At 38.6% G+C, this 24,638-nt stretch overlaps 1 protein-coding gene and 1 pseudogene across 2 annotated transcripts in view; both read right to left on the reverse strand.

The window, feature by feature from the left end:
- The window catches only part of LOC129063459 (amphiphysin), a 253,750-nt gene extending 230,343 nt beyond the window's left edge, over window positions 1-23,407 (reverse strand). For both annotated transcript variants that reach the window (XM_054564564.1, XM_054564563.1), the window contains exon 1: window positions 23,278-23,407. In XM_054564564.1, the coding sequence (XP_054420539.1) occupies window positions 23,278-23,346 (69 nt within the window). In that variant the 5' untranslated portion in view covers window positions 23,347-23,407. The remainder of the gene's footprint in view (window positions 1-23,277) is intronic.
- Window positions 11,433-12,314, reverse strand: LOC129063460 (TIMELESS-interacting protein-like; annotated as a pseudogene).
- Window positions 23,408-24,638: the final 1,231 nt, after the last annotated feature.

Consider the following 24,638-nt stretch of genomic DNA (forward strand, 5'->3'; position numbering starts at 1 on the left):
GGGGATGTGGCAGCGGGAAAAACTTCCAGCCTCACAGGAAATTCCTTGGAGAGACTCACAGGGTCTGAGGATGTACACAAAGCCACTTACCCAGGAATCAGCACTAGAAGGGCCCAACTTGCTTGTGGGTAGTGGGGTAAGTGACTGAAAGCCAGCTGAGAGCTGAGCAAGTGGCATGGTTCCCTCTCTGACCCCTCCCGCACATACAGCATCACAATGCAGCGACCTGGGTTGCCCCACCCTGGCAAATACCTAGGACTCCACTCCTTCCAATGTAACAGTCATTCCAAGACAAGTAAATATGGCCCACATGAAAGAGCAAATCAAAGCTCCAAAAATAGAACTAAACAAAGAAGAGATAGCTACTCTATCAGATGCAGACTTCAAAACACTGGTAATCAGGATGCTCACAGAAATGGTTAAGTATGGTCACAAACTGGAGAAAAAAGCGAAGGCTATGAAAATTGAAATAAAGAAAAATATACAGGGAACCAACAGTAAAGGGAAGGAAGCCAGGACTCAAATCAACAATTGGGAGCAGAAGGAAGAGATAAACATTCAATCAGAACAGAATGAAGAGACAAGAATTCAAAAAAATAAGGAGAGGCTTAGGAACCTCAGGGACAACTTCAAATGTTCCAACATCCGAATCATAGGGGTGCAGAAAGAGAAGAGGAAGAGCAAGAAATTGAAAACTTATCTGAGAAAATAATGAACGAGAACTTCCCCAATCTGGTCAAGGAAATAGACTTCTAGGAGATCTAAGAAGCTCAGAGACTCCCAAAGAAGTTGGGCCCAAGGAAGTACACACCAAGGCACATCATAATTACATTACCCAAAATTAAAGATAAGGAGAGAACCTTAAAAGCAGCAAGAGAAAAGGAGACAGTTACCTACAAAGGAGTTCCCGTAAGACTATCAGCTGATTTCTCAAAAGAAACCTTGAAGGCAAGAAGGGGCTGGAAAGAATTTTTCAAAGTCATGAAAGACAAGAACCTACATCCAAGATTACTTTATCCAGCAAAGCTATCACTTAGAATGGAAGGGCAGATAAAGTGCTTCCCAGATAAGGTAAAGTAAAAGGAGTTCATCATCACCAAGCCCTTATTGTATGAAATGTTAAAGGGACTTTCTAAGAAAAAGAAGATTAAAAACTATGAACAGTAAAATGACAACAAACTCACAATTATCAGCACCTGAACCTAAAAAAACAAAAACAAACTAAGCAAATAACTAGAACAGGAACAGAATCACAGAAATGGAGATCAGAGGGGAGGAAGAAATGGAGATCAGAGGGGATAATGGGGGAAAAGGTACAGGGAGTAAGAAGCATAATTGGTAGGTACAAAATACGCAAGGGGAGGTTAAGAATAGTATAGGAAATGGAGAAGCCAAAGAACTTATATGTATGACCTATGGACATGGACTAAGGTAAGGGGGGGTAATGCAGGTGGGAAGCGGCAGTACAGGGCAGAAGGGAATAAAGGGAAGAAAAAATGGGACAACTGTAATAGTATAATCAAAATTTTAAAAAAAAACAATAATTGAAACACTAATACTTTACTTTCAATAACAGATAGAACTAGACAGAAGATGGACTTGAATAGCACTATCAACCAATAGTCCTAACCCATTTGAAAAAAAAAAATAACAGAAAACTTTCCTAACTGGATGAAAGAAATAAACATACAAGTCCAGGAATAACAGAGAGTCCCAAACAAGATGAACTCAAAGAGGCCCACACCAAAGACATCATAATTAAAATGTCAAAGGTTAAAGACAAAGTATCTTAAAATCAGTAAGAGGAAAGCAGTTAGTTACCTACAAGGGAGCTCCCATAAGACTATCAGCTAATTTCTCTACAGAAACTTGGTAAGCCAGAAGGATTAGCATAAAATGTTCAAAATGATGAAAAGCAAGAACATACAAACAAAACTGCTCTACCCAGCAAGGCTACCACTTAGAATCATAGGATAGATAAAAAGCTTCCCAGAGAAGAAAGAACTAAGAGTCCACCATCAAACCAGTATTACAAGAAATGTTAAAGGGTTTTCTTTAAAAAGAAGGAAAAAAAGATAAAAAGTATGAATAATGAAATAGCAATAAATACATATTTATCAACAAATACTTTAAATACAAATGGATTGAATACTTTAATCAAAAGACATTTGGTGGCTGAGTGGATAACATAACACGACACTTACATATGCTGTCTACACAAGGCTAACTTCAGTTTAAATAACCCACACAAACAAAGTAAAAGGACAGAAAAAGTTGTCCCTTCATGAAAATTAAAACAAAACAAAACAAAAGCTAGGGAAGCAATACTTATACCAGACAAAATAGAATTTTTAAAAAAGGCTACAAAAAGAACAACAAAGGATCTAGCCAATTCCACTTCTAGGTATTTATTTGAAGAAATGTGAAACACAGAATAGAAAAGACTTATGCATCCAAATGTTCATAGCAGCATTACTTACAATAGCCAAGATATGAAGGCAACCTAGATGTCCATCAATAGATGAACAAATAAAGAAAAAGAGAAATATGGCTGAGCCATAAAAAAAAAAAATGAAGTCTTGCCATCTGCAACAACATAAATGGACCTAGAGGGTATTGTGCTGAGTGAAATAAGTCAGACAGAGACAAATACCATTTTATTTCACTTATATGAGAAATCTAAACAATGCAATTAAAAAAAAAAAAACAGAAACAAACTCAGAGATGACAGAGAACATTTTGACGGTTTGTCAGAGGGGCGGGGGAAAGGCTGGATAAAAAAGGTGAAGAGATTAAGAAGCAAAAATTGGTAGTTACAATAGTCTTGGGGATATAAAGGTACCGCACAGGGAATATATCAATAATATTATAATAACTATGTATGGTGACAAATAGGTATTAGATTTTTCAGGGTGATCACATGATAAGGTATATAAATGTTTAATCACTGGGTTATACACCTGAAATCAATATAATATTGTACATCAACTGTAATCAAAATACTAAAAATTATTTAAAAACAAAGATGTCACAAGAAAACTACAAAACAATATTTGTTAACAATATAGATAATAGATTTTTTCAAGATGGTGGAGGAGTGAATGGAAGTCACACTGACCTCCTCCCAGGACCAATCCGGAATTACAACTAAATAGTGGAGAAATCACCCTGAAAAAACAACTGAACAATAATGAGAGAGGAGCCTTATGATCTTGGACAGACAGAAGAATCAGCTTTAGCAGAGCCTAACTGGTAAGGAGTACAGTGGATACCCAAGAAGGCTGGCTGAGGCCCACAGATAGCAATGTCAGAGGGATGTTTAAATGGCCAGCTGGAACCCCCTGAGAAGAGTGGGGTCTAAACCATAAGCAGGGACCCCCAGCCTACAACACCAGAGCCCAAAAGTACACAGATATCAGCCAGCTGTAAAAGGCAGCAGAGTTGCTCTCTGCCAGAGACGGGTAGATGGAGACGCAAAGAGCCATTTAAAGGGCCAACTCATTTTTGTTTGCAGTCACTTACTCTGGGCTCTGGCAAAGGCAGGGGCAGAGTGGAATAGAGACACCTGAGGAGAGACTGGGGAAGGATGCTTTGGGGAGAGAACTGAGAGAGTAGCCGGTGGGATCCCAATGCTGACTCATCTCCCATGCGGCAGCTGCCATCTTGCTCAGACAGACCACTCCCAAGTGACAGCAGTATGAGAGGAAACAATAGCCTGGCCCCCAGGAGGAAGTCTGCTCTGGCCCTGTGGTGCTTAAGCCTCAATGCTGAGTACAGAGTGGCAGCCACAGAGAGCGAAACCCTGGCTAAAGGGGGCACAGAGTGGACTAGAGACACTTGAGGAGAGACTGGAGACAGAGGCTTTGGGAAGAGAACTGAGAGAGTGGCCAGCAAGATCCTGGTGCTAAGTCATCCCCCATTCACAGGAGCCATATTGCTCAGGCAGACCCCTCCCCTGAGTGGCAGCAGCATGACAGGAAACAATAGTCCTTCCCCCAGGAGGGACTCTGCCCAGTGTGTGGTGCCTAAGCCTGATTGCTGAGTGCAGAGTGACTAGATTCACAACTGAAAGAGACAGCCACAGATATTAGTTCCCTGGAAGTCTAGAACAGACTACCTAAGGTCAGACAGGGTCAACATCTGACATCATCAGAGAAAGATCCAGAAAGAAAAAATAGTGATAAATACTAGCAGCTACCAAGACAAAATCCACTGTGGTATACTCCACGATTTGCGATATTTTCTTTACTATATAGCTTTTTAACGTCCATTTCGAGTCCATCAAGTTTGTACATATTAAGTAATTAGATTTTATACTAATAGCTTATCTCTCTCCTTTCTTTTAACAGTCTTAATCACTTTACACCCTTAATAATACTGGTTCATTTGCTATTCATAGTGACATTGCAGGGGAGAGTTATTTTTGCAGATGTGGGTTTCTTTCCTGGGCTTCACGGTTGTGTTCTGGCAGCACCTTCACAACAACACACAAGATGTGGTAGGCAGAGTTACCCTCAGTCAACAAGCTGGAGGGTAGGACCCACCAGGATTGACCATATAACAATCAAAATCCAGTTCCTTCCAGAGAGCCATAATAAATGGCATAAAAGGCATCCAAAGAGCAGCAAGTTCAGGAGATCAAGATGAGAGCACCACTGAGTCTCATAAGTCTCCTATCATGGAAGTTTATACCACAAAGTCAAGAAGTCAAGACATATCAACTTAAACATCAGAAGCAAAAAAAAGGACCACACAAATAATGGGAATACAAAGAAACACCCCCCACTCCCCCATAGAAAGAAAAGGAGCAATCCCCAGAAAGAGAACTAAATGAAATAGAGGCAAGTAAACTAACAGATATTGAGTTCCAAACAACATTTCTAAGGAAGCTCAGTGAGCTGTGAGCTCAGAGAGAATTACAAAAACCTACAGGGAAACTATGAAGAACTTACCTCAAACTATATCAGCATGAAAAATGACATAGAAACTATCAAAAAGAGACAAGAGGAAATGAAGAATACAATTTTGAACTGAAGGACAGAGTAAAAGGAATCAAAAGCAAGCTCGATGAAGCAGAGTATCAAATCAGTGAGCTGTAAGACAGGGTAGAAAAAAAGCTCCCAGAAAGAGCAAGAAAATGAAAAAAGACTCAGAAAGAATGAAGAGGCATTGAGGGAAATGCAGGACAACCTGAAACGTAATAATATCTATAGAATAGGGATACCAGAAGGAAAAGAAGAGGAGCAAGGGATAAAAAATCTGTTTGAAAAAGTCATGATGGACAACTTCCTTAATTTAAGGAGAGAAAAAGCCACACAAGTCCAGGAAGCACAGAGGGTCCCATTCAAGAAGAACACAATGAGGCTCACTCCAAGACAGATCATCATTAAAATGGCAAATATCAAAGACAAACAGAGAATCCTAAAGACAGCAAGGGAGAAACACATAGTAACATACAAAGGAGCTCCAGTATGGCTGGCAGCTGACTTCTCAAAACAGAAACACTACAAGCCAGAAGGAGATGGCAAGAAATATTCCAAGTCATGAAAAGCAAAGGCCTGCCACCAAGACTGCTCTAACCAGCAAGGTTTTCAATTAAAATGGAAGACAAAATAAAGGAGTTCCCAGACAAAAGAAGTCTTAAAAAAAACACCTCCACCAAACCAAAATTGCAAGATATGCTAAAGAGACTGCTTTAAAAAGATGAAGAAAAATAGTGAGAAAGAGAGGAACACAGGTATAAAGTGAAAAAAATGAATCAGTACTTATCAATAATAACTTTAATTGTAAATGGATTAAATGCTCTAATCAAGAGACACAGGGTGGCTGAATGGATTAGAAAACGTGACCCACACTTATGCTGACTACAAGGGACCCACCTCAGAACTAAGTTCCTAGACAGAATGAAAGTAAAGAGATGCAAATAAATTTTCCAAGCAAATGGCCAGGAAAAAAAGCAGGAGTAGCAATACTTATATCAGACAAAATAGATTTCAATACAGAGGCCATAAAAAGAGACCCAGAAGGACATTTCATAATACTCAAAGGAAGACTCCATGAAGAAAACATAAACATTGTAAACCTATATGCACCCAACATAGGAGCACCCAAATAGATAAGGAAAATCTTGGAGGACTTCAAGAAAGATACAGAAGGCAACATGCTAATAGTAGGGGATTTTAATATCCCATTGACAACAATGGATAGACCTTCCAAACAAAATATCAACAAGGATATTGTGGAACAGAATCACGCATTAGATAAAATGGACTTAAATGATACATAGACTTTCATCCCAAAGAATCAAAATACACATTCTTTCCAAATGCACACAGAATATTTTCAAAGACAGACCACATGACAGGACACAAAACAAGCGTCAACAAATTCAAGGAAACTGAAATCATAACAAGCATTTTCTCAGACCACAAGTGCTTGAAACCAGAAACCAAACTAATAAAAAACTCAAAAATATTAAAACTCATGGAGACTGAATAGCATGCTATTAAACAATGAATGAGTCAATAATGAGATCCAAGAAGAAATCAAAAAGTTTCTGGAAACAAATGAAAATGAACACACAACAGTCCAAAACCCATGGGACACAGCAAAGGCAGTCCTAAGAGGGAAGTTCATAGCAATACAGGCCTACCTAAAAAAGATATAACTATTTCAAATAAATGACCTAACCCTACAGCTTCAAGAACTGGAGAAACAACAACAAACAAAGCCCAGAGCCAGTAGAAGGAAGGAAGTAATCAAGATCAGAGCAGAACTGAATGACATAGAGACTAAAAGAACAATTCAAAGAACCAACAAATCCAGGAGCTGGTTCTTTCAAAAGATAAACAAAATGGACAAGAAACTTTAAGCATACTCATCAAAATAAAATGGAAGAGGACCCAAATAAATAAAATTAGAAATGAAAAAGAAATTACAACTGACACCAAAGAAATACAAAGAATTGTAAGAAGTTACTATGAACAATTATATGCCAAGAAATTTGAAAATCTCAAAGAAATGGACAAATTTCTAGAAAAATATAACCTTCCAACACTGAATGAAAAGAAGCAGAAAGCCTGAACAGACCAATAATAGCTGGGGAAATTGAAGCAGTAATCAAAAAACTCCAACACACAAAAGCCCTGGACTGGACAGTTTCACAGGATAATTTTATAAAACATTTAAGGAAGAGCTAAACTCTGTCCTCAGACTGTTACAAAAAAATCGAAGAAGAGGGAAGACTCACAAATATTTTTTATGCAGCCAGCATCATCCAAATCCCAAAACCAGATAAAGATACAATCAAAAAAGAAAACTAAAGGCCAATATCATTCATGAACATAGATACTAAAATCCTCAACAAAATATTGGCAAACCGCATCCGACAATACATTAAAAAGATCATCCACCATAATCAAGTGGCATTCCTCCCAGGGATGCAAGGATGGTTCAATATTCACAAATCAATAAACATAATACATCACATAAACAAAAGGAAAGAAAAAAACCACATGATCATATCAATAGATGCAGAAATAGCATTTGTTAAGGTACAGCACCCAATTATGAAAAAAAATACTCAGCAAAATGGGAATAGAGGGGGCATACCTCAACATAATAAAGGCCATATATGAAAAACCTACAGCCAACATCATACTCAACGGGCAAACACCTAAACACTTTCCCACTAAGATTGGGAAGAAGCCAAGGTTGTCAGCTTTCAGCACTGCTTTCATCGTACTATTGGAAGTTCTAGCCACAGTGATCAGACAAGAAAAAGAAATAAAAGGCATCCAAATTGGAAAGTAGGAGGTAAAACTGTCATTATTTGCAGATGACATGATAGTGTACACAGAAAACCATGTAATTCCACCAAAAAAACTACTCGATCTAAGAAATGAATTTGGCAAAACAGCGCGATACAAAGTCAATATTCAGAAATCGAAGGCATTTTTGTACACCAACAATGAAGTATCAGAATCAGAAATCAGGAAAAAAATTCCATTTGCTATAGCAACAAGAAAAATAATGTACCTAGGAATAAACAACCAAGGAGATAAAGGACTTATCCTCAGAAAGCTACACAACACTGAGGAAAGAAATTAAGGAAGACACAATTAAATGCATGCATATACTGAATTCATGGGTTGGAAGAATTAACATCATCAAAATATCCATACTACCCAAAGCAATTTATAGATTCAATGCAATCCCTATTAAAATACCAATGTCGTATTTCACAGATATAAAACAAACATTTTGAAAATCTATATGGAAGCATAAACGACCCTAAATAGCTTCAGCAATTTTGAGAAAGAAGAACAAAATAGGAGGGACCACAATAACTGACATCAAACTATATTACAAGGACACTGTAATCAAAAAAGTCTGGTACTGGCATAAGAACAGACACAGAGATCATTGGAAGAGAATAGAGAGTCCAGAAATAAACCCATGTTTCTATGGTCAATTAATATTCAACAAAGGGGGCAGAAGCATAAAATGAAGTAAAAATAGCCTCTTCAACAAATGGTGTTGAGAGAGCTGGACAGCTACATGCAAAAATTGAAATTTGATGACTTACTTACACCTTACACAAAAACAAACTCAAGATGGATAAAAGACTTACATATAAGTCACAACACCATAAAAGTCCTAGAGGAGAACATAGGCAGGAAACTCTCAGATATTCCACACAGCAATATTTTCACCGATATGTCCCCTAGAGCAATGAACATAAAGGAAAGACTAAACAAATAGGACTTCATCAAAATAAGAAGCTTCTGCATGGTTAAAGAAAACAGCAAAATGAAAAGGGAAACAACCATTGGGAAAATATATTTGCCAATGATACCTTGGAGAGGTGTTTGATCTCCAAAATATATAAACAACTCACACAACTCCACTCCAGGAAGACAAACAATCTAATTAAAAAATGTGCAAAGGATCTGAACAGACACTTCTCCAAGGAGGACATACACAGGGGCCAGAGACATATAAAAGGATGCTCAGCCTCATTAGCCATCAGAGAAATGCAAATTAAAACCACAGTGAGATACCACTTCACACCAGTTAGAAGGGCCATCATAAACAAATCAACAAACAACAAGTGCTGACAAGGTTGTAGAGAAAAGGGAACCCAATACACTGTTGGTGGGAATGCAGACTGGTGCAGTCACTGTGGAAAACAGTTTGGGATTTCCTCAAAAAGCTAAAAATGGAGCTGCCTTTTGACCCAGCAATACCACTGGTGGGATTATACCCTAATAATCCAGAAACACCAATTCAAAACAACCTGTGTACCCCAATGTTCATAGTAGCACAACTTATAATAGCCAAGTGTGGGAGACAGCCTAAGTGTCCATCAATAAATGAGTGATTCAAAACACTATGGCACATCCACACAATGGAATACTACACAGCTGAAAGAAAAAGCTACTACCCTTCGCGACTGCATGGATGGTACTGAAGAGCATTATGCTAAGCAAAATAAGCCAGGGGATGAAAGACAAATACAGTATGATCTCACTTGTAAATGGAACCTACTCGATAAAACTAACAAGCAAGAAAAATATAACCAGCAACACTGAAAGAAAAAACAAAGCGACAGTAATGAGAGGGGAGGAAGAAGGGGGGTAATAGGGAATAGAAAGGGAAGGGTCAAGTCAAGGAACATGTATAAAGGACCCATGCATAAAGCCAAAGTGGGGAAGGATTGAGGGTGGGAGGTGGGGGTGGGTAGGGCAGGGCAAAGTGGTGGCTGGAGAATGGAGACAAATGTATTTGAACAATAAAAAAAAATTTTTAAATAAAAATAAAAAAATTATATAAACACTATGATAGAACTTATATAGTTAAAAATGTAATATGTGATGTAGAAATATTTATCCATGCTGTTATAACTTAGGCCACTAAAAGAATAAAAATATGGACTGAGTATATGGCAAAAAAAAGACTATAGATATAAATATTCAACAAAATACTTTTAAAAAATTAAACTTAGAATCTAATGGTCTAGTTCCTAGAAAATGGGGTTGTTTCCACAGGACCCAAAATCATCCTGAGTTTTCACCAACATTCTCTACTAGTCATATTAAGCAATCTCATTACTATTAATCCCATAATAAAATAGACAAAATAAATGTAATTATAAATAAATCTCCCAAACTCGCCCTATCTCCTTCTGTCACCTACCAAAAATATGCAGCAGTTTTTTTGAAGTGGGCCTTTCTACCTTTGTGATTGATGCATTAACCAGTATTACTCTAAAATCATAATTTTTTACATAATTAGATTACACAGCAACCTTCCATGCTATGTAATATTCCTAATAAGGAAGTTATCTGAACCTTGATGAAACATCTCCAAATTGGCTGATTTATTTGAGATTTAAGTAGGTTATTTTAAGATGCAGCATTTTTAAGCATTCCATACGGATACTGCTTTTCACCTTCTCTTTTCTACATTGGAGATAAATTTATAGTCACTGGATGGTAGAAAGGTTTACTCTGTACCTAACAACTCATAACCAAGGCAAAATCTCAACAAAATCCTATTTTCTAAAGTCGTGTGTTTTACAAACTTCATTAAGGTTTTGAATTACCAGGAGAGCTTATTAAAAATGCATATTCCTAAGTCTTTACTTAAAAGATTCTAGTAAGTTTATAACTAGGTCCAGGAATCTGCATTTTAACTATCCCCTCCCCAAACAGTTCTACACGTTGAGAAAACATTGTCCTGGAGATACCTGATTTCTAGGTTCATTCTCTATGCTTAGCAGGAGTAACTCTCTCATGTCCCAACCTGTTTCAGAATGCTAGGGGGCCCCCTACTCAGAAGCATTTTCTACAGAGGTGGGAAGAAAAGTCTGGACATCATTTTCCTAGAGATTCAGAGAAGAACCCGACTAACCAAAGAGCAGGCAGGAAGTTCATAGTTTGCTATAAAAACACGTGGATTAAAGAGGCAGGATTTCCTGCACAAATTTCTCAAATACTGAGGAATTACAGGGTGAATAAAAGGTATCATATTGTTCTTGGCTGTGCTACCACAAAATAGGAGATTCTTCTAAGGATCATCTATGATATTCAACTGTTAGCAACTATTCCTAAGTAGAAGAAAAAGAAATCAACAGAGACAAGAGGGAAGGGGGTGGGGGCAGGGAAAGGGAAGGGAAGGGGAAAGTCAAGGAACATATAGCAAGGACTCATGGACAAAACCAAAGGGGAAGAGCTGAGGGAGGGAAGGTGGGAGGGGGCAAGGGAAAGAGGTGGGGGGAAGGCAGAGACAAATGTATTTAAAAAGTAAATAAATTAATTTTAAAAAAAAAAAGAAAAAAGAAAAGACTGTCTTCTACAGAAGATTCTCTGTCAAACTTAAGATTATTTCCAAGCTGCAAATTTTTTTTTTCAGGGCTGTACATTTTAATTTTAAAAGGACTAGTCCAGTTGAGTTTCCTCTATTTTTAATTCCTCCTCTTCATTTACTATATTGGCAGCAACATCATTATGTGTGTTTTCTAGAATGTCTTTGTTAAATCCATCTGACTCATTTTGATCCTCAACTGTATTAACATCTTCAACTCTCTGTTTCCTGGATGTGTTCATTAACAAGTCATTTTCTAGGGACTGACTATTACTCAGTAGCTTCGCCTGCCTTCTTTCCAATGCCAATTGTTTATTTCTCTCCATTCTTTGTTGTTGCTCTTCAGTCAGGCTTCTACTTTGCTCAGAAGCAAACTTCACATTTTCAGTGAGTTGGTCAAAAAGGGATCTAATTCAGTAGCAGTTATATCATGGCCATTATTTTCCCCTACTTCATCATTATTGCTAATAAAATCTTCATGTAAAATAGGGAGATCAAGCCAAATTCGTTTTAAACAGGTCTGAACTTCTTTTTTTTATTTCCCAGATATTCAACTCTGTCAATAAAATCCTCAAACTGCAGTTTAGGGAATAGCCTATGTGCCCAGTGCTCCATGTGTCTGATTAGTGTCTTCAAGTCTTCAGCCTCATGACCTTTACCTTTTAATTTTGCTCTTATCAAACACATGCCTTAATGCTGGAAGCCCTCTCTCTGAAATTAATCTCTGAGCATCCAGCTTGGGTATATTCCTTTTAACTGCTCTCTTTGGAGGTACAGGAATAGGTGCTCCTCTTTCTGACTCATCATCAGGTTCAGCTCCTTCACCACCTTCTCTCTCTGGGGAAGCTGGAGGTGGGAAAGGAGGAACAGTTTCATCTTCTACATGCTCATAATCTGGTAGGTCAATCAAGCCATTCTCCTGTGGTTCCAGCATCTTCTTCTCTCAACTGTTGAGTTTCTTCTATCATAAAGCAACTTGGATTTTCAGAAAGTTCCAAGCTCTGGTCCAAATGGGTGTGAAATATACAGGGGATAGGTACCACACCAGCAACTTCAACCAAAGCAGCTTATAACAGAAATCTGTTTACATATTGATCTTCTAGGTAAGGTTTCTTCACGCAGAAAGCAGCAGCCACAGCGCCGTCTGCAAATCTCCTTTAAACAGAGTATTCCTACATTCAATACTACTGCCTACAAATAATCAATTCCATGGCTACTACTATTAAGTCAAGCTGGTGCCAACTTTAACCATATCTGTGTGTTCTTTCTTTCTCTCTCTTTCAAGAAATGGTAGGAATTCAAACACATTCAAATCTTGTACAGACAAACTAATCTTTCTAGATGTGTGACATTTAAGAATTTTGTAAGGGCTTTCATTTTTATTTTCATTTTTATTTTTATTTTGAATTTCTGATGTTTTAAGAGACCCTACAAATCTATGGAAGTAGACTGGAGTGGAGTTTAGTGCTATTGTGCAAAGGGATCTATGTATGACTGATAGTTCAGAGTGAAAATCAGCTCTAACCCAGTGTTTTACTTCTGTGTCAAGGGGGAAATGTATCTTCAACATGTGAGTGTAAAAATCTGTTCACACGAAAGAGGGACTTCTACTACAGTAGGACCTGGCCAATTAGGATTCACTTTCCCTTACTAAACATGCAAATGATAGAACAGGTCATTTATAATATCAATGCTAACAGTTGATTCTGATAGCTATATTCTATAGCTTTTATTTTTCTTATTTATTTTGAATAAGGGCAAAGGGACTGATATTTGAAATGATTCCTGGCTCCTCTTGCCTGGTTAACTGTAACTCATCTTTAGCAACTTAGCTTAAAACCTACCTTCTTCAGTTAGGTGTTCCAATCTTGGCACTCTAGGTGAGTTTCCTAGTTACATTGAAAAAAACTGGTTTCTTCCTCCTCACAGAACTTTTAATTACTATTATTCATTAATAACTATGTAGTTATTATTATGTTCAAAGGTTTGTATCCCTACCAACTCTTGCTGGTCTATATTCTCAGCCAGGACATCTTTGTTTTCTGCTTATTACAAGTTTCTAGCAAGTGCTTTTCATGCATTACCTTCTTTAAAAATGGCTCAAAATTAATTAATTAATTCTACCAGACTGACTTCACAATAAAAAACATAACTATTAGAGCACATAAATTTAGCATCCTTTATTCAAGAAGTATTAGGTGCCATAACAAAAATGCACTTATGTTTGTGTCCATGTGTATTTTATTAAATCATTATAAGCCCTTTAAGGTTCTTCCCACTTCTGAACTAAACTTTCAACTATCTACCTATATGAGAATAAGATGGAAATGACCAAAATGGTGATTTTTGTACATCTGTTCTAAGTAGCTTCAGGATAATCAACATCATTGCTAAGAAACTGGCTCATATGTATTCAGGAAATATTTAAGGTACCTACTTAAACACCACACTTAAATTTAGAGTTTGAATCAATAAGAAGGAAGTTTTAGCATTTCCACATTAAAGTTGGCCCACGGATATGTTCTCAGTAAATCGTGATTACTATCACTTTAATTCTGCATAATGCTGTGTATACAGTCTTATAATAGTTTTTCACAGGTAAACTCCTTGAACTCTATGATGATAAAACTTTTCATTATATAAATGTTAGCTATTATTAAGAATGCCTGGAAAACTATATCTGCAACACAATAAACCTTTACATCTGTTATCTCCTTTATAGAACTCCACAGACCCACTTATTTCCTTAGGAGTTCTACTCAGATGGCCTCTACGGTAAATGGCTAAAAAATTTAAAAACTGTGTTTAAACAGTAAAGTAGGAATTCTGAAACTTTAAAAAGTGAGAACAACATAACATTTTTTAAACATCCTTTCCCTTCTATATTTATCCCCTCCCAGAGTGCTTCAGAGTATTTTTCATTGAAACTTAATCTCAGACACACACACACACACACACACATCCATATGTACATACATATATACACATCCTTGGATGGTCTGAATGGTGCAAAAGAAAGCCAATTTATAGGAAAGGATGCCAGAGTTCTTTTCCGGTAGTGGCTTTCAAATAACAGGCTTGAAATCAATTTAATTTATGGACGTGAGCATTTTCCTAAAAATGGAATAGAGTAGAATGGAATGGAATGGATAATTCTAGGTGTAGCCTTTGATGAAAACTTTCCTAACCTAAGGATCCTGGCACCATAGGCAATCTTGGGGCAGGGGAAGCTATGTGTATATATTCAGGTATGGAAATGATTAATAAAGAGCTCAGACATTTAGAGCTCCAGCATGCTGTGGTATGTAGTGATGACAGTTGAGAATAACCCTGAAGAGAGAAGCTCCCTGCCTCTGCCTTAACCATGAGAACCATAAGTGAGGGCACTGTGTTCAGTGTTCACTACGGTGCTTATCCAGGGACAAGAGTGACATATGAAAGCTTTGGGGGATCTTTTGGGACCCATTGGGACCCACTTCCAGAAGGCCACAGTGAAAACCACTGACTCCTTTAGAGAGGGAAACTCCCCATGGGTTTTCTGAATAGATCGCTCCAGGGAGGAGTAAGAGTTTCGTGGCATATTGGATGGAACGTCAAAATCATTTAATGGAATATTCAAATAACTGGGACCTAATTTCGTACCCCAAAGTGTGCATGAAAATGGGCCATATTATTCATACATGTATTTCAGGCATTTTAAGAAGGTTGTATTGGTCCATAGATAGGCTGACTTTTAAAGTATGACATGCACGCGCGCACACATACCCTGCAATGTTATAAAGAACAGTAACTTTTACTAATGTTAAAATCTGAATCCCTACAGTTTTGATTCCCTATTGCATTCATTGCTGGAGGTAAAAAGGATGTATGGCTACATGTGTGTCTGAGTATTAAAAAAAATAATATGAAGAAGGAAACCTGTCGAGAATATCCTCATAAGTATTATTTTTAATTCTGGCAGTTTCTAATACAGCCCTAGAAAATGTTCTTAGTGAAAGAGCAGGTATAATCTTGTACAATTTAGAAGGAGGCAAGAAAGTCTTCAGATGATTTTTAAAAGGGAAATTCCAGATATGCCTCAGAGACTATCCTGGAATGTAAACAAAGTCATATAAGCTACTCTTGTACTGACAAGGCTCTGGGCCCCACCAAAAGAATCTCCAGACACACCAAGATCCTTATCCTCCCATTGTTTTTACATACGTACACACACACACACATACACATAAGTGCATTCACACATAAATACCATCCACATGTTTCTCTTTGAGAACAAACCTAAATGCAAGGCAACTATAAAATTTAAAACTCACAAATGTCACATTATTGGGTGTAAGGAGATTATGTTGTGTTTCTTGCCATATCACACGATCAATTTTGGGAGGAACCACATGACTTACAGAAATGGCAATTTAGCACAGTTCAAACTAATATTGAGGGAGTTCCTACCATGTACAGAACCCATAAGAATAATTATATTTAATGTACTATCTTTACAAAATGACAATATAAATAACAGTGATACACGGTGAAACCCTTATGATAATTTCACAAAAATTAAAGAAAGAATAATGTCAAAGGCTGCTTTAAGACAATGTGTTTGCAAGAGTGGGATATAAACAAGCCAGAACATAGGAAGTCAATTCTATACATTATCAATGAATATGTACAATTGAGAAGACATTTTGTCCTTGTTTTCAAGCACCCACAATCTAGTTAAGAAGACATAATGCACAAAAAAATTACACCTAAGACTATTACACAATAATCACTTGGGACAGATGAAATGGCACAAATATCAAGCTGGATACATCCTTAAAATTTACACAGTTTAACTCCCTTATAAAAACAAAAGGCAAAGAACTGATGCTCAGAGGTTAGTATTATAACATATCAAAGGTTTCCCTATTTACTAGAGTCATGTTAAAAAAATATTTAAATGTTAAAAAATGTTTAAAGTGCTCCATGGAGTTAAATATTGCATAGAGGTCAAGGAGGGTTAAGATCAAACAAATGCCGCAGGATTTCACAAATAAAAGAAGATGAACAAAAAATAAATCCCAAAGAGATTAAATGTTTAAGTAAAAAGGCTGGGTAAACAGATTGACTGCATGTGTTTATTTCTGTCTACTCTCAAAATCCAAGTAAAATGAGAGTAAAGGAATTTTTTTAAAGTATAAACATATAAGGATAAAAATAGGAGAGGCACCATTAGTGGATGAGAGAATTTAATATATTTTAGCAGGAAAGAGGACAAAAGACTGGAACCAACTTAGCAGAACAGAGAAACTGGACCTGGTTCCATCAAGTACTCCAAAATGAAAAGCATGAAGCACAACACTAACATCAGAGTTTGAAAACTTAGGAATATGGAATCGATGAACCTTGAAGTCCCTTCCTGGACCCCACACTAGCAAGGAAAGATCTGGGATAACAGCTGCATAACAAACCTTGAAAAAACCATCAGCCAATATTATAGCAAAAAAGTAGATGTCTTGTGTGTGTGTGGTAGGGATTGGGGAGAAGGGACGGGGGTTCTGATCCACTGAATCTTTGATAACAATATTGAGAGGCATTTGACAGATCTGAGGAAGTGAAAACAGACATTTCTAACTACTTCATATTAAAATAAGCAATGAAAAAAAAATAATTATTAACTCCAGGGAAAACTTAAACTCAGATAAGACTTCTTAAAAATTTAAAACTTCAGCCCTAGCTGGTCTGGCTCAGTGAATTGAGTGCCAGCCTGGGAACCAAAGGGTTGCCAGTTAGAGACCCAGTCAGGGCACATGCCAGGGTTACAGGCCAGGTCCCCAGCAATGGCATGTGAGAGGCAACTACACATTGATGTATCACTCCCTCTCTTTCTCACTCCCTTCCCCTCTCTCTAAAAATAAAATAAATAAATAAATAAAATCTTTAAAAAACAATTTTTAAACTTCAGCTCATCAAAGGGCACCTTTAAGAAAGTAAAAAGGCAAAACACTTTCTGAGAGAAAATATTTGTAAAACAGCTATCTGACAAAGGACTCATATCTGGAATATATAAAGAAATTCTATTGGGTTAGCCAAAAAGCCCATGTTTTTTTCTGTAAAATTAAAGACACATTTCATTTTCACCATTAACTTTATTGATTTGGATATTTTGAGTATGCCGGCTATCTCCCATATGGTATAACACTGATTTGTTCTCAATTAATGTCTTAATTTGATTACTATCAATTTCAACTGGTCTACCCAACCATGGACGAAACTTCACAAACCACTTTTGACATGTTCAATTGTTACAGCAACTTCTTCATACACTGCACAAGTCTTTTTTGTGTTTCAGTTGCGTTTTTACCTTTCTTGAAATAATAAAGCATAACATGCTGAAAATATTGCACATTTTCTTCCATCTTCAATATTAAAATGACTACACAAAAATTCACCAATTTTGATAAGTTTTTTTTAATGTACGCTGATATGACAGCTGTCACAATACAATCTAATAAAATTGTTTCAAATGAAGTAAAAGACAGCTAAGCACTATTAGAGCCAGCCATCATACAGAAAAAAAGAATTTTTTTTGACCAACCCAATATAAATAAGAAAACAACGAGCAACCCAAATAAAAAATAGAAATAGGCAGAATACTTTAACAGGCACTTCATATATTAAAATATAAAGATTACCAATAAGTACATGAAAAGATGCTCATTAGGGAAATGATAGTAAAGGAATTTTAAAATTATGAATATATAAAGAGAACGAACAGAAGAGACATGAGGGATGACTGGTATCTGATATGACAGAAATGTTCTATAACTTGACCTGTGTGGTAGATATGCAGATATCCATATACATAAAAATTCACCAAGCTGAATACTTAAGACTTACACAGTTTATTCAATAAAAATCATATTTTAATTAAAAAATATAATCTTAACCAACCAACACTTTTTGCTATCATACATGATTAAAGGATATGGAATTAGAGGGATGAAATTAAGAGAGCTAAATCTTCATCTCTCATTACCAAACATGAAAGGATAGATCAAGAAGCAGTTATGGGTGCATATTTTTGAGAAATTTTATGGTTAGTATTAGCTGCCTCCACAAAAAAAGACTGGAGATTTAGGAGAAGAACAGGGAACTGCTATCTTGCACAGTCTCTTCATAATATTTAATTGTTTTTTAAACTGTGCATATATTAATCTAATGGGGAATTTTTTTTAATATTAACCTATGAATTATTAAATATGTGATTACTTACATAAACATGAGGGAAAGTTTTTTAAGTATGTGTCAGTGACACCTTTTATCTTGCTAGTGCAATATAATCTGTATCCTGACTTTCCTTCCCCCTCTACCATCAGTCCATATGGTCCAGAAGGAATTTTTCCATCCCCGCTTCAGTAGTAGCTTGTGACTCAAGCCCAATGCAACCCATGGTCCTGGCCCTTGTCCAGAGAGTTTCTTTTCTTCCACTGATAGTCACAAGGCCCAATTTGAGCCAATAAGGGCTATACTGAGGAGCTCCCTGTATAGACATTCTCTTACTTAGAACTGCTGGCAACCATCCTGCCATCAAGAGAGAATTTTTTGCCTAAGAATGGGGCTGGAAGGATAAACAGCAGAGATGAGAGATGGGAGAGAGCCCTTGAGCCCTGATATCTGTGGCTGAGGCCCTGGTTCCATGCAGGCCTGAAGTTTGTCTGTCCTTGTCCTTTTCACAGTTATAAGAGGCAGCACTGTATAATGGAACCCAAGCATTGGACTACATGGGTTCAAACTTTGGCTTTACTACTTACTATGTGACCTTGGGCATGTTACTTAATCTCTTCCTCATCTATAAAATGAGATGGTAATAGTACTTCCCTCATAGAATCAAATAAGTTAATATATCAGTGTATATAATACACAGGCATGTATTTTTATTGGTATGTATGTATAAGAACATATGTATATAGCTTAAAGTATAAATATATATTCATATATTAAATTCTCATTTAAATTTACATGTGCAAAATCACATTTTTGTTTTTATCAATTACATTCCCTTTTTTCCTTACACCAGTTTGAATTGAATTTTCTGATACTTACAAGCAGCAGGATTCTGACTAATTCTGCACCTAAAGGTATCCAGGCAGAATTATTCAATAGATTTAAACAAATATACATCAAACATAAACATCTCTATATTAGAAAAAATCATCAAAAAATTAAACAGTAGATAGAGAAGGAAGAAAGAATATTTGTGACTTTTGGAAAGATATGGTTTTGCCCTTAGAAATAACAAGAAAGTACTACACAAAATGGGCAAAAATATAAACAGAGCAAATGAATAATGTAGGAATGCAAAAAATAATGTTCAGTTTCTAAAATTCAAACAAATAAAATAAGTAGAACCTAATTTTTTCTAATGACATAGCTAAAGATTGTTTTAAATGATTATCCAGTATTGGCAAGTGTCTCATTGACTGCTGGTAAGAATATAAAGTAATTCTTCTAGGAGTTTATTTAAGGAAATACTTAAGGGTGTGTGGGAACATTTTCCCTGCAAGCTTTCTCACTGATTTGTATTTATAAACAGGAACACTGAAAACAGCATGTCCAAAATATAGGGGATTCATTAAAATCCATACATTCCAATACTATTAAGTCACTTAAAAAGCTGATTTTAAAAAAACATGTATTGAAGAATGTTCATAATTATTAAATTAAATAAACATTACAAAACCATATATAGCATTCCCCTTATATGCATGGGGGATACATCCCAAGACCCCCAATGGATATCTGAAACTAGATAGTACCAAACCCTATATACACTATGTTTTTCCATACATACATATCAATGATAAATTTTAACTTATAAGTAAGGCACAGTAAGAGATAAACAACAATAACTAATACTAAAATAGAGAAATTATAATATACTGTAATAAAAGTTATGTGGATGTGATCTCTCTCAAAATATCTTATGGTACTGTACTTACCCTTCCTCTTTTTGTGATGATGTGAGATAATGCAAAGCCTACAAGATGAGAGGAAGTACGGTGAATGATGTAGGCATTGACCTAGTATTAAACTACTACTGACTTTCATATGATAAGGGTTACTTGAAAACAAACACTGCGATACCATGTATACAGGTGGAAATGCTAGACAAAGGAATGATTCACATCACGGTGAGACAGAGCAGAAAGATGAGATTTCATCATGATACCTAGAATGGCATCCAATATAAAATTTATAAATTATTTCTGGACTTTCCCATTTAATATTTTCAGACCATGGGTAACCGAAACCATGGAAAGCAAAACCGAGGATAAGGAGGAACTACTGTAGTATAAGGCTATATTTTAGTTGTATAAATATATATGGAAAAAGATCTACTAGGATCCATATCAAATAATAGTGAAATCTCTGGGTGGCAGAATTATGAATGACCTAATTTGTTGAAAGGGCTTTTTTTTTTAGCTTATATATATATTTAATTCTGTCTCCAATGAAGCTTTATGGACTTTCAATAAGAGAAAAATGTATTTTAAATTCATAGAAAGTCATATGTCACCTCTCAGAGTAGTTTCACTCCTGCATTTGAAGCTAAAATCATGCAAGCTGTTAAATGGAGCACAGATAATGAGAAAGTCAAGGGAGTGGACTCTCTTTTTAGAAAATTTGGTTGTAAAAACAAGGACAAAGATTTTCAAGAACATATGTGGCATATAGTTATTGTGAAGGAGTGTCTATGCGTTGGAGAAAAGGAAGAGACCAAAAATGCAAAAAGGAATCCCTGGGGGGTGATGGCTAATGAAGCCTACAGCACACTGTGCTTTCCATTCTCCGAGTAGCTTCCTTTGGGCTTGTCTGGACTACATTACCTGGATTCCCACATGCCCTTTCTCCTTGTGTTGCACCGGCTTGGGAAGGGCTCAGAAGTTGTCCAGAGGCAGAACCACTCAGCCTCTTGGGTGTCTTAACCTCCTAAATGAAGTGCAACAGGCATTTTTCACCAGCAACTTTCTCCAGGAAAGGAAATAAGACACTTGAAGCTGTGTGCAAGGCTCCCTTAGACCCTATCCCTGCTCCTATAAAAGAGTGAGCACCATCCACAGCTGCAATCATAATACATGCTTGGCCTTAATAATGAAAAAGTGAGTTCTCAACAATTCATAAGGATTTGAATGCTGTGTAAGACAGATTACATTTTCTTTTCACTGATTTTTGGCACATTAACAGCTGGTGACCTAGATTAAGAAATAATATGTGAAAAGCAGATTGTATCATTAAATTCCTTCACAGATGGAAAGTGGATTCAATGAAAAGTTTCAGACCAAAGAGTCAAGTAATTACTTGGAGGGAGGAGGAGAATACCTACAAGTGGGTAAAATGAAGTATGAAAAAATGATGACAAAACCTGGCCTAGATCCTGGCTACTTTCTGGACAAGTGAAATCTGGGACTGGAATGGGGCAGGAAGCCTTGCTAATTCAGCTGCTGAAGAAGCACTGGGAGAGGATCATGTTAGTTTAGGATGAGCTTGGGTAGATATTAAAAGAAATACAATCCTCTTACTGCATTGAGAATGTCCCATGTGAAGGTAGGGACTAGAAGTAGCCACCCAGTCTTTCAGCTTGCAGACAAGCAAAGGGGCTGGCGCCCAGCTCGGCTCCACTTCTAGGTCAGCAGAGTCGGGGGCAGCCTCAGCCAGGGGCTGAAAAGGAAAATGCACTGTCCTAGTGAGCGTTGGCAAATCTGATTTCCAGTAAAACAGGGAAGTACCAGTAAAACCCAGTATCACAGGGATGGAAAATCCTGCCACGAAAAAGAGAAAACACAGTTGGACTGATACAAACCATGAAGCTCACTAGTTGGTGTCCTTTTTCAAGTACAGCGCCCCAACTACCTTATGAGCAGAATGTCCTTTACTCAGAACACAAATGAGGACCTCAGTGCCAGGAAGGTCTTCATGACATGCAGTCTCTGGGTAGCCAGGCCAGCCCCGTACCCAGTACAACATCTCTCCAACTGCTCAGGGCTGTGCGGTATGGACCTGGGATCCATTTGTGCACATCTCTGGATGAGAAAAATAAATCACTGTAACCAACTGACTGAGGTTCTTGTAAAACAACAGGGAATCCAACCCGTGCAATACCAATTTTTTTAATGCAATAAAACTCCTTTGTAGAAAAATGTGCAGAAAAGAAATGCAAGGTTCAGGTCATATTTACTTTTGACCTTCCAGAGAAGGACATTGGCGTCAAAAGGGAGCACACACACACAGAGACCAAAAAAAGACAAAAAAAAAAAGTGTGTGTATAGATATCTGTTTAGAACTCCAGGATTCACTGCACAGCGTTGTATTACAGCCGCTACTTTTCGCTATCAGACCATTGATCAAAACAGAAATCTGGGGGTTATCTTCAGTGCTAAACTGTTTCTGCTGCACTCACATAGCCAGTAAATCCCCCCAGAGGAAGAACCACTGCCGCAATCTCCCGCCCGAAGCTGCCCGGCGCCTCCCTACCAGATCCCTGCAAGCAAGCAGGGAATAGGCGCTGGGAGGCAGATGCACTCAGCTCAGGGGCAGCAGGCGACATGCCGCACCTGCGACTGCTCCTGCCCTGCGCCAGCCCTGAGAACCGGCAGAGATGCCAGCTGCACGGGGGGCGAGGGAGGTGTAGCCTCGGCAGACCCCAAGCCTCCGGGGACCGGTCCATGCTCCGCTGGCGTCCCGCCTCCCGGGCTGCTTCCGCTCGCAGCGCCGGGTACCCGCCTGGCTGCAGTCGCCGCAACAGAGGGCAGGGCGTCCCTGCGACCCCGGCCCGGCCCTGCACCGCTAACGTCAGGCCTCCTCTGCTCCCCTGGCCCTCTAGGCCCTCGCCGTCGTGTCCCGCCACCTGCAACGCCGCCCGCTTCTGACCTTTTCCTGTGCACGGTTGAGTCGTTTCTGGACGTTCTTAGCGAAAATGCCCGTCTTGATGTCGGCCATGGTGGCGGGTCCACAGAGGCTGTGAGAAGCAGGCGCGCGGGTCAGGTCGGCAGCGGTGAGGAAGAGCGGGTGAGGAGCAGCAAGAGAGGAGGAGCGGGAGAGGAGGTGGAGCCGGTGAGGAGGAGCGGGAGAGGAGGTGGAGCGGGTGAGGAGCAGCGGGAGAGGAGGTGGAATGGGTAAAGAGGAGCAGGTGAGTAGCAGCGGGAGAGGAGGAGCAGCGGGAGAGGTGGTGAGGAGCCGCGGAGCTCTGGGAGCGATGAGGAAGGGGCGCGGCGACGGAGAACAGGCGTAAAGATAGCGACAGTGCGGAGGCAGCGCCGGCCAGGGTGGGGAGAAAGAGGGAGGGAGCCAGAAGTCAAAATGACTAGAGAGTAACCCCGCTGATGGAGGAGGAGGCCTGGAGGAGAAAGGGAATGAAGCCAGCAACAGATCCAGAGCCGCAGAGGCAGCTCAAGGATTCTTTTAAGGCCGAGTTTGTGTCGAGGGAGGGCATAACAAAAGGGGGTGAGGGGAGAAGAGGGAAGGAAAAGCCTGGGGGAGGGGGGCAGCTCTGCTCTGAAGTAGAGGGGCTGGGCTGGTCTACCGGGAGTGCCAGCTGGACCACCCGGGCCAGAGAGTGCACCCCTCACCGTCGCTGTGTTCAAGGAGGACTGGGCCTTGCTTGACAGGGAGGCTCACTGCTCAGGGGGCTGACTGGGAAACCGGGTCAGTGCAGCGGTCAGAGCTGCAGGAGGGAGGCAGGTCCAGAGGAAAGGAGGGAAGGATTTGCGCTGACACTGGTTTAACCTTAAGACAAGACCTGGGGCATGGGTGGGAAGGTTCCAGGTTGAGAGGAGTCAGCTACCTTGAGCCAGTGCTGTGCTTTGGTGATCTCTGTAATTCTGGCCCTGAGCAGAGACCCTCGTATTGGCACTCACTCCCCAAGGAGTGTTGAGTCAGGTCATTTATTACCTCACATCAACGTTGTAAGACCCAGGCCTCCTAACCTGTTGCTCCTTGCAACCCTTCTGAAAACCTAATAGGGATGCACCATCCTATGTATGCTTAACAGTAGTAAGTGTAATGGGGATAAACTTGTCCTACACCCACTTAGAGCTCTTGAAGTTTTTGATCAATAGTCAATCTATTCATATTCAGTTTTCTCTGAGAGTGTGAGGAGATAAGGAAGATGCCCAGCAAACAGGTTAGAGTGAATCAAGCACCAGGGAGTCTATGTGAGCGTCTGCACCTCTGGAGTAGTCTGTTACATTGGTAGACCTCTGTGAACTGTCCTGGTAATTCACTCCTTGTGT

Source organism: Pteronotus mesoamericanus, unplaced genomic scaffold (assembly GCF_021234165.1).
Source record: "Pteronotus mesoamericanus isolate MK-2021 breed Mesoamerican mustached bat unplaced genomic scaffold, CSHL_Meso_final scaffold_85, whole genome shotgun sequence".
Lineage (NCBI taxonomy): Eukaryota > Metazoa > Chordata > Mammalia > Chiroptera > Mormoopidae > Pteronotus > Pteronotus mesoamericanus.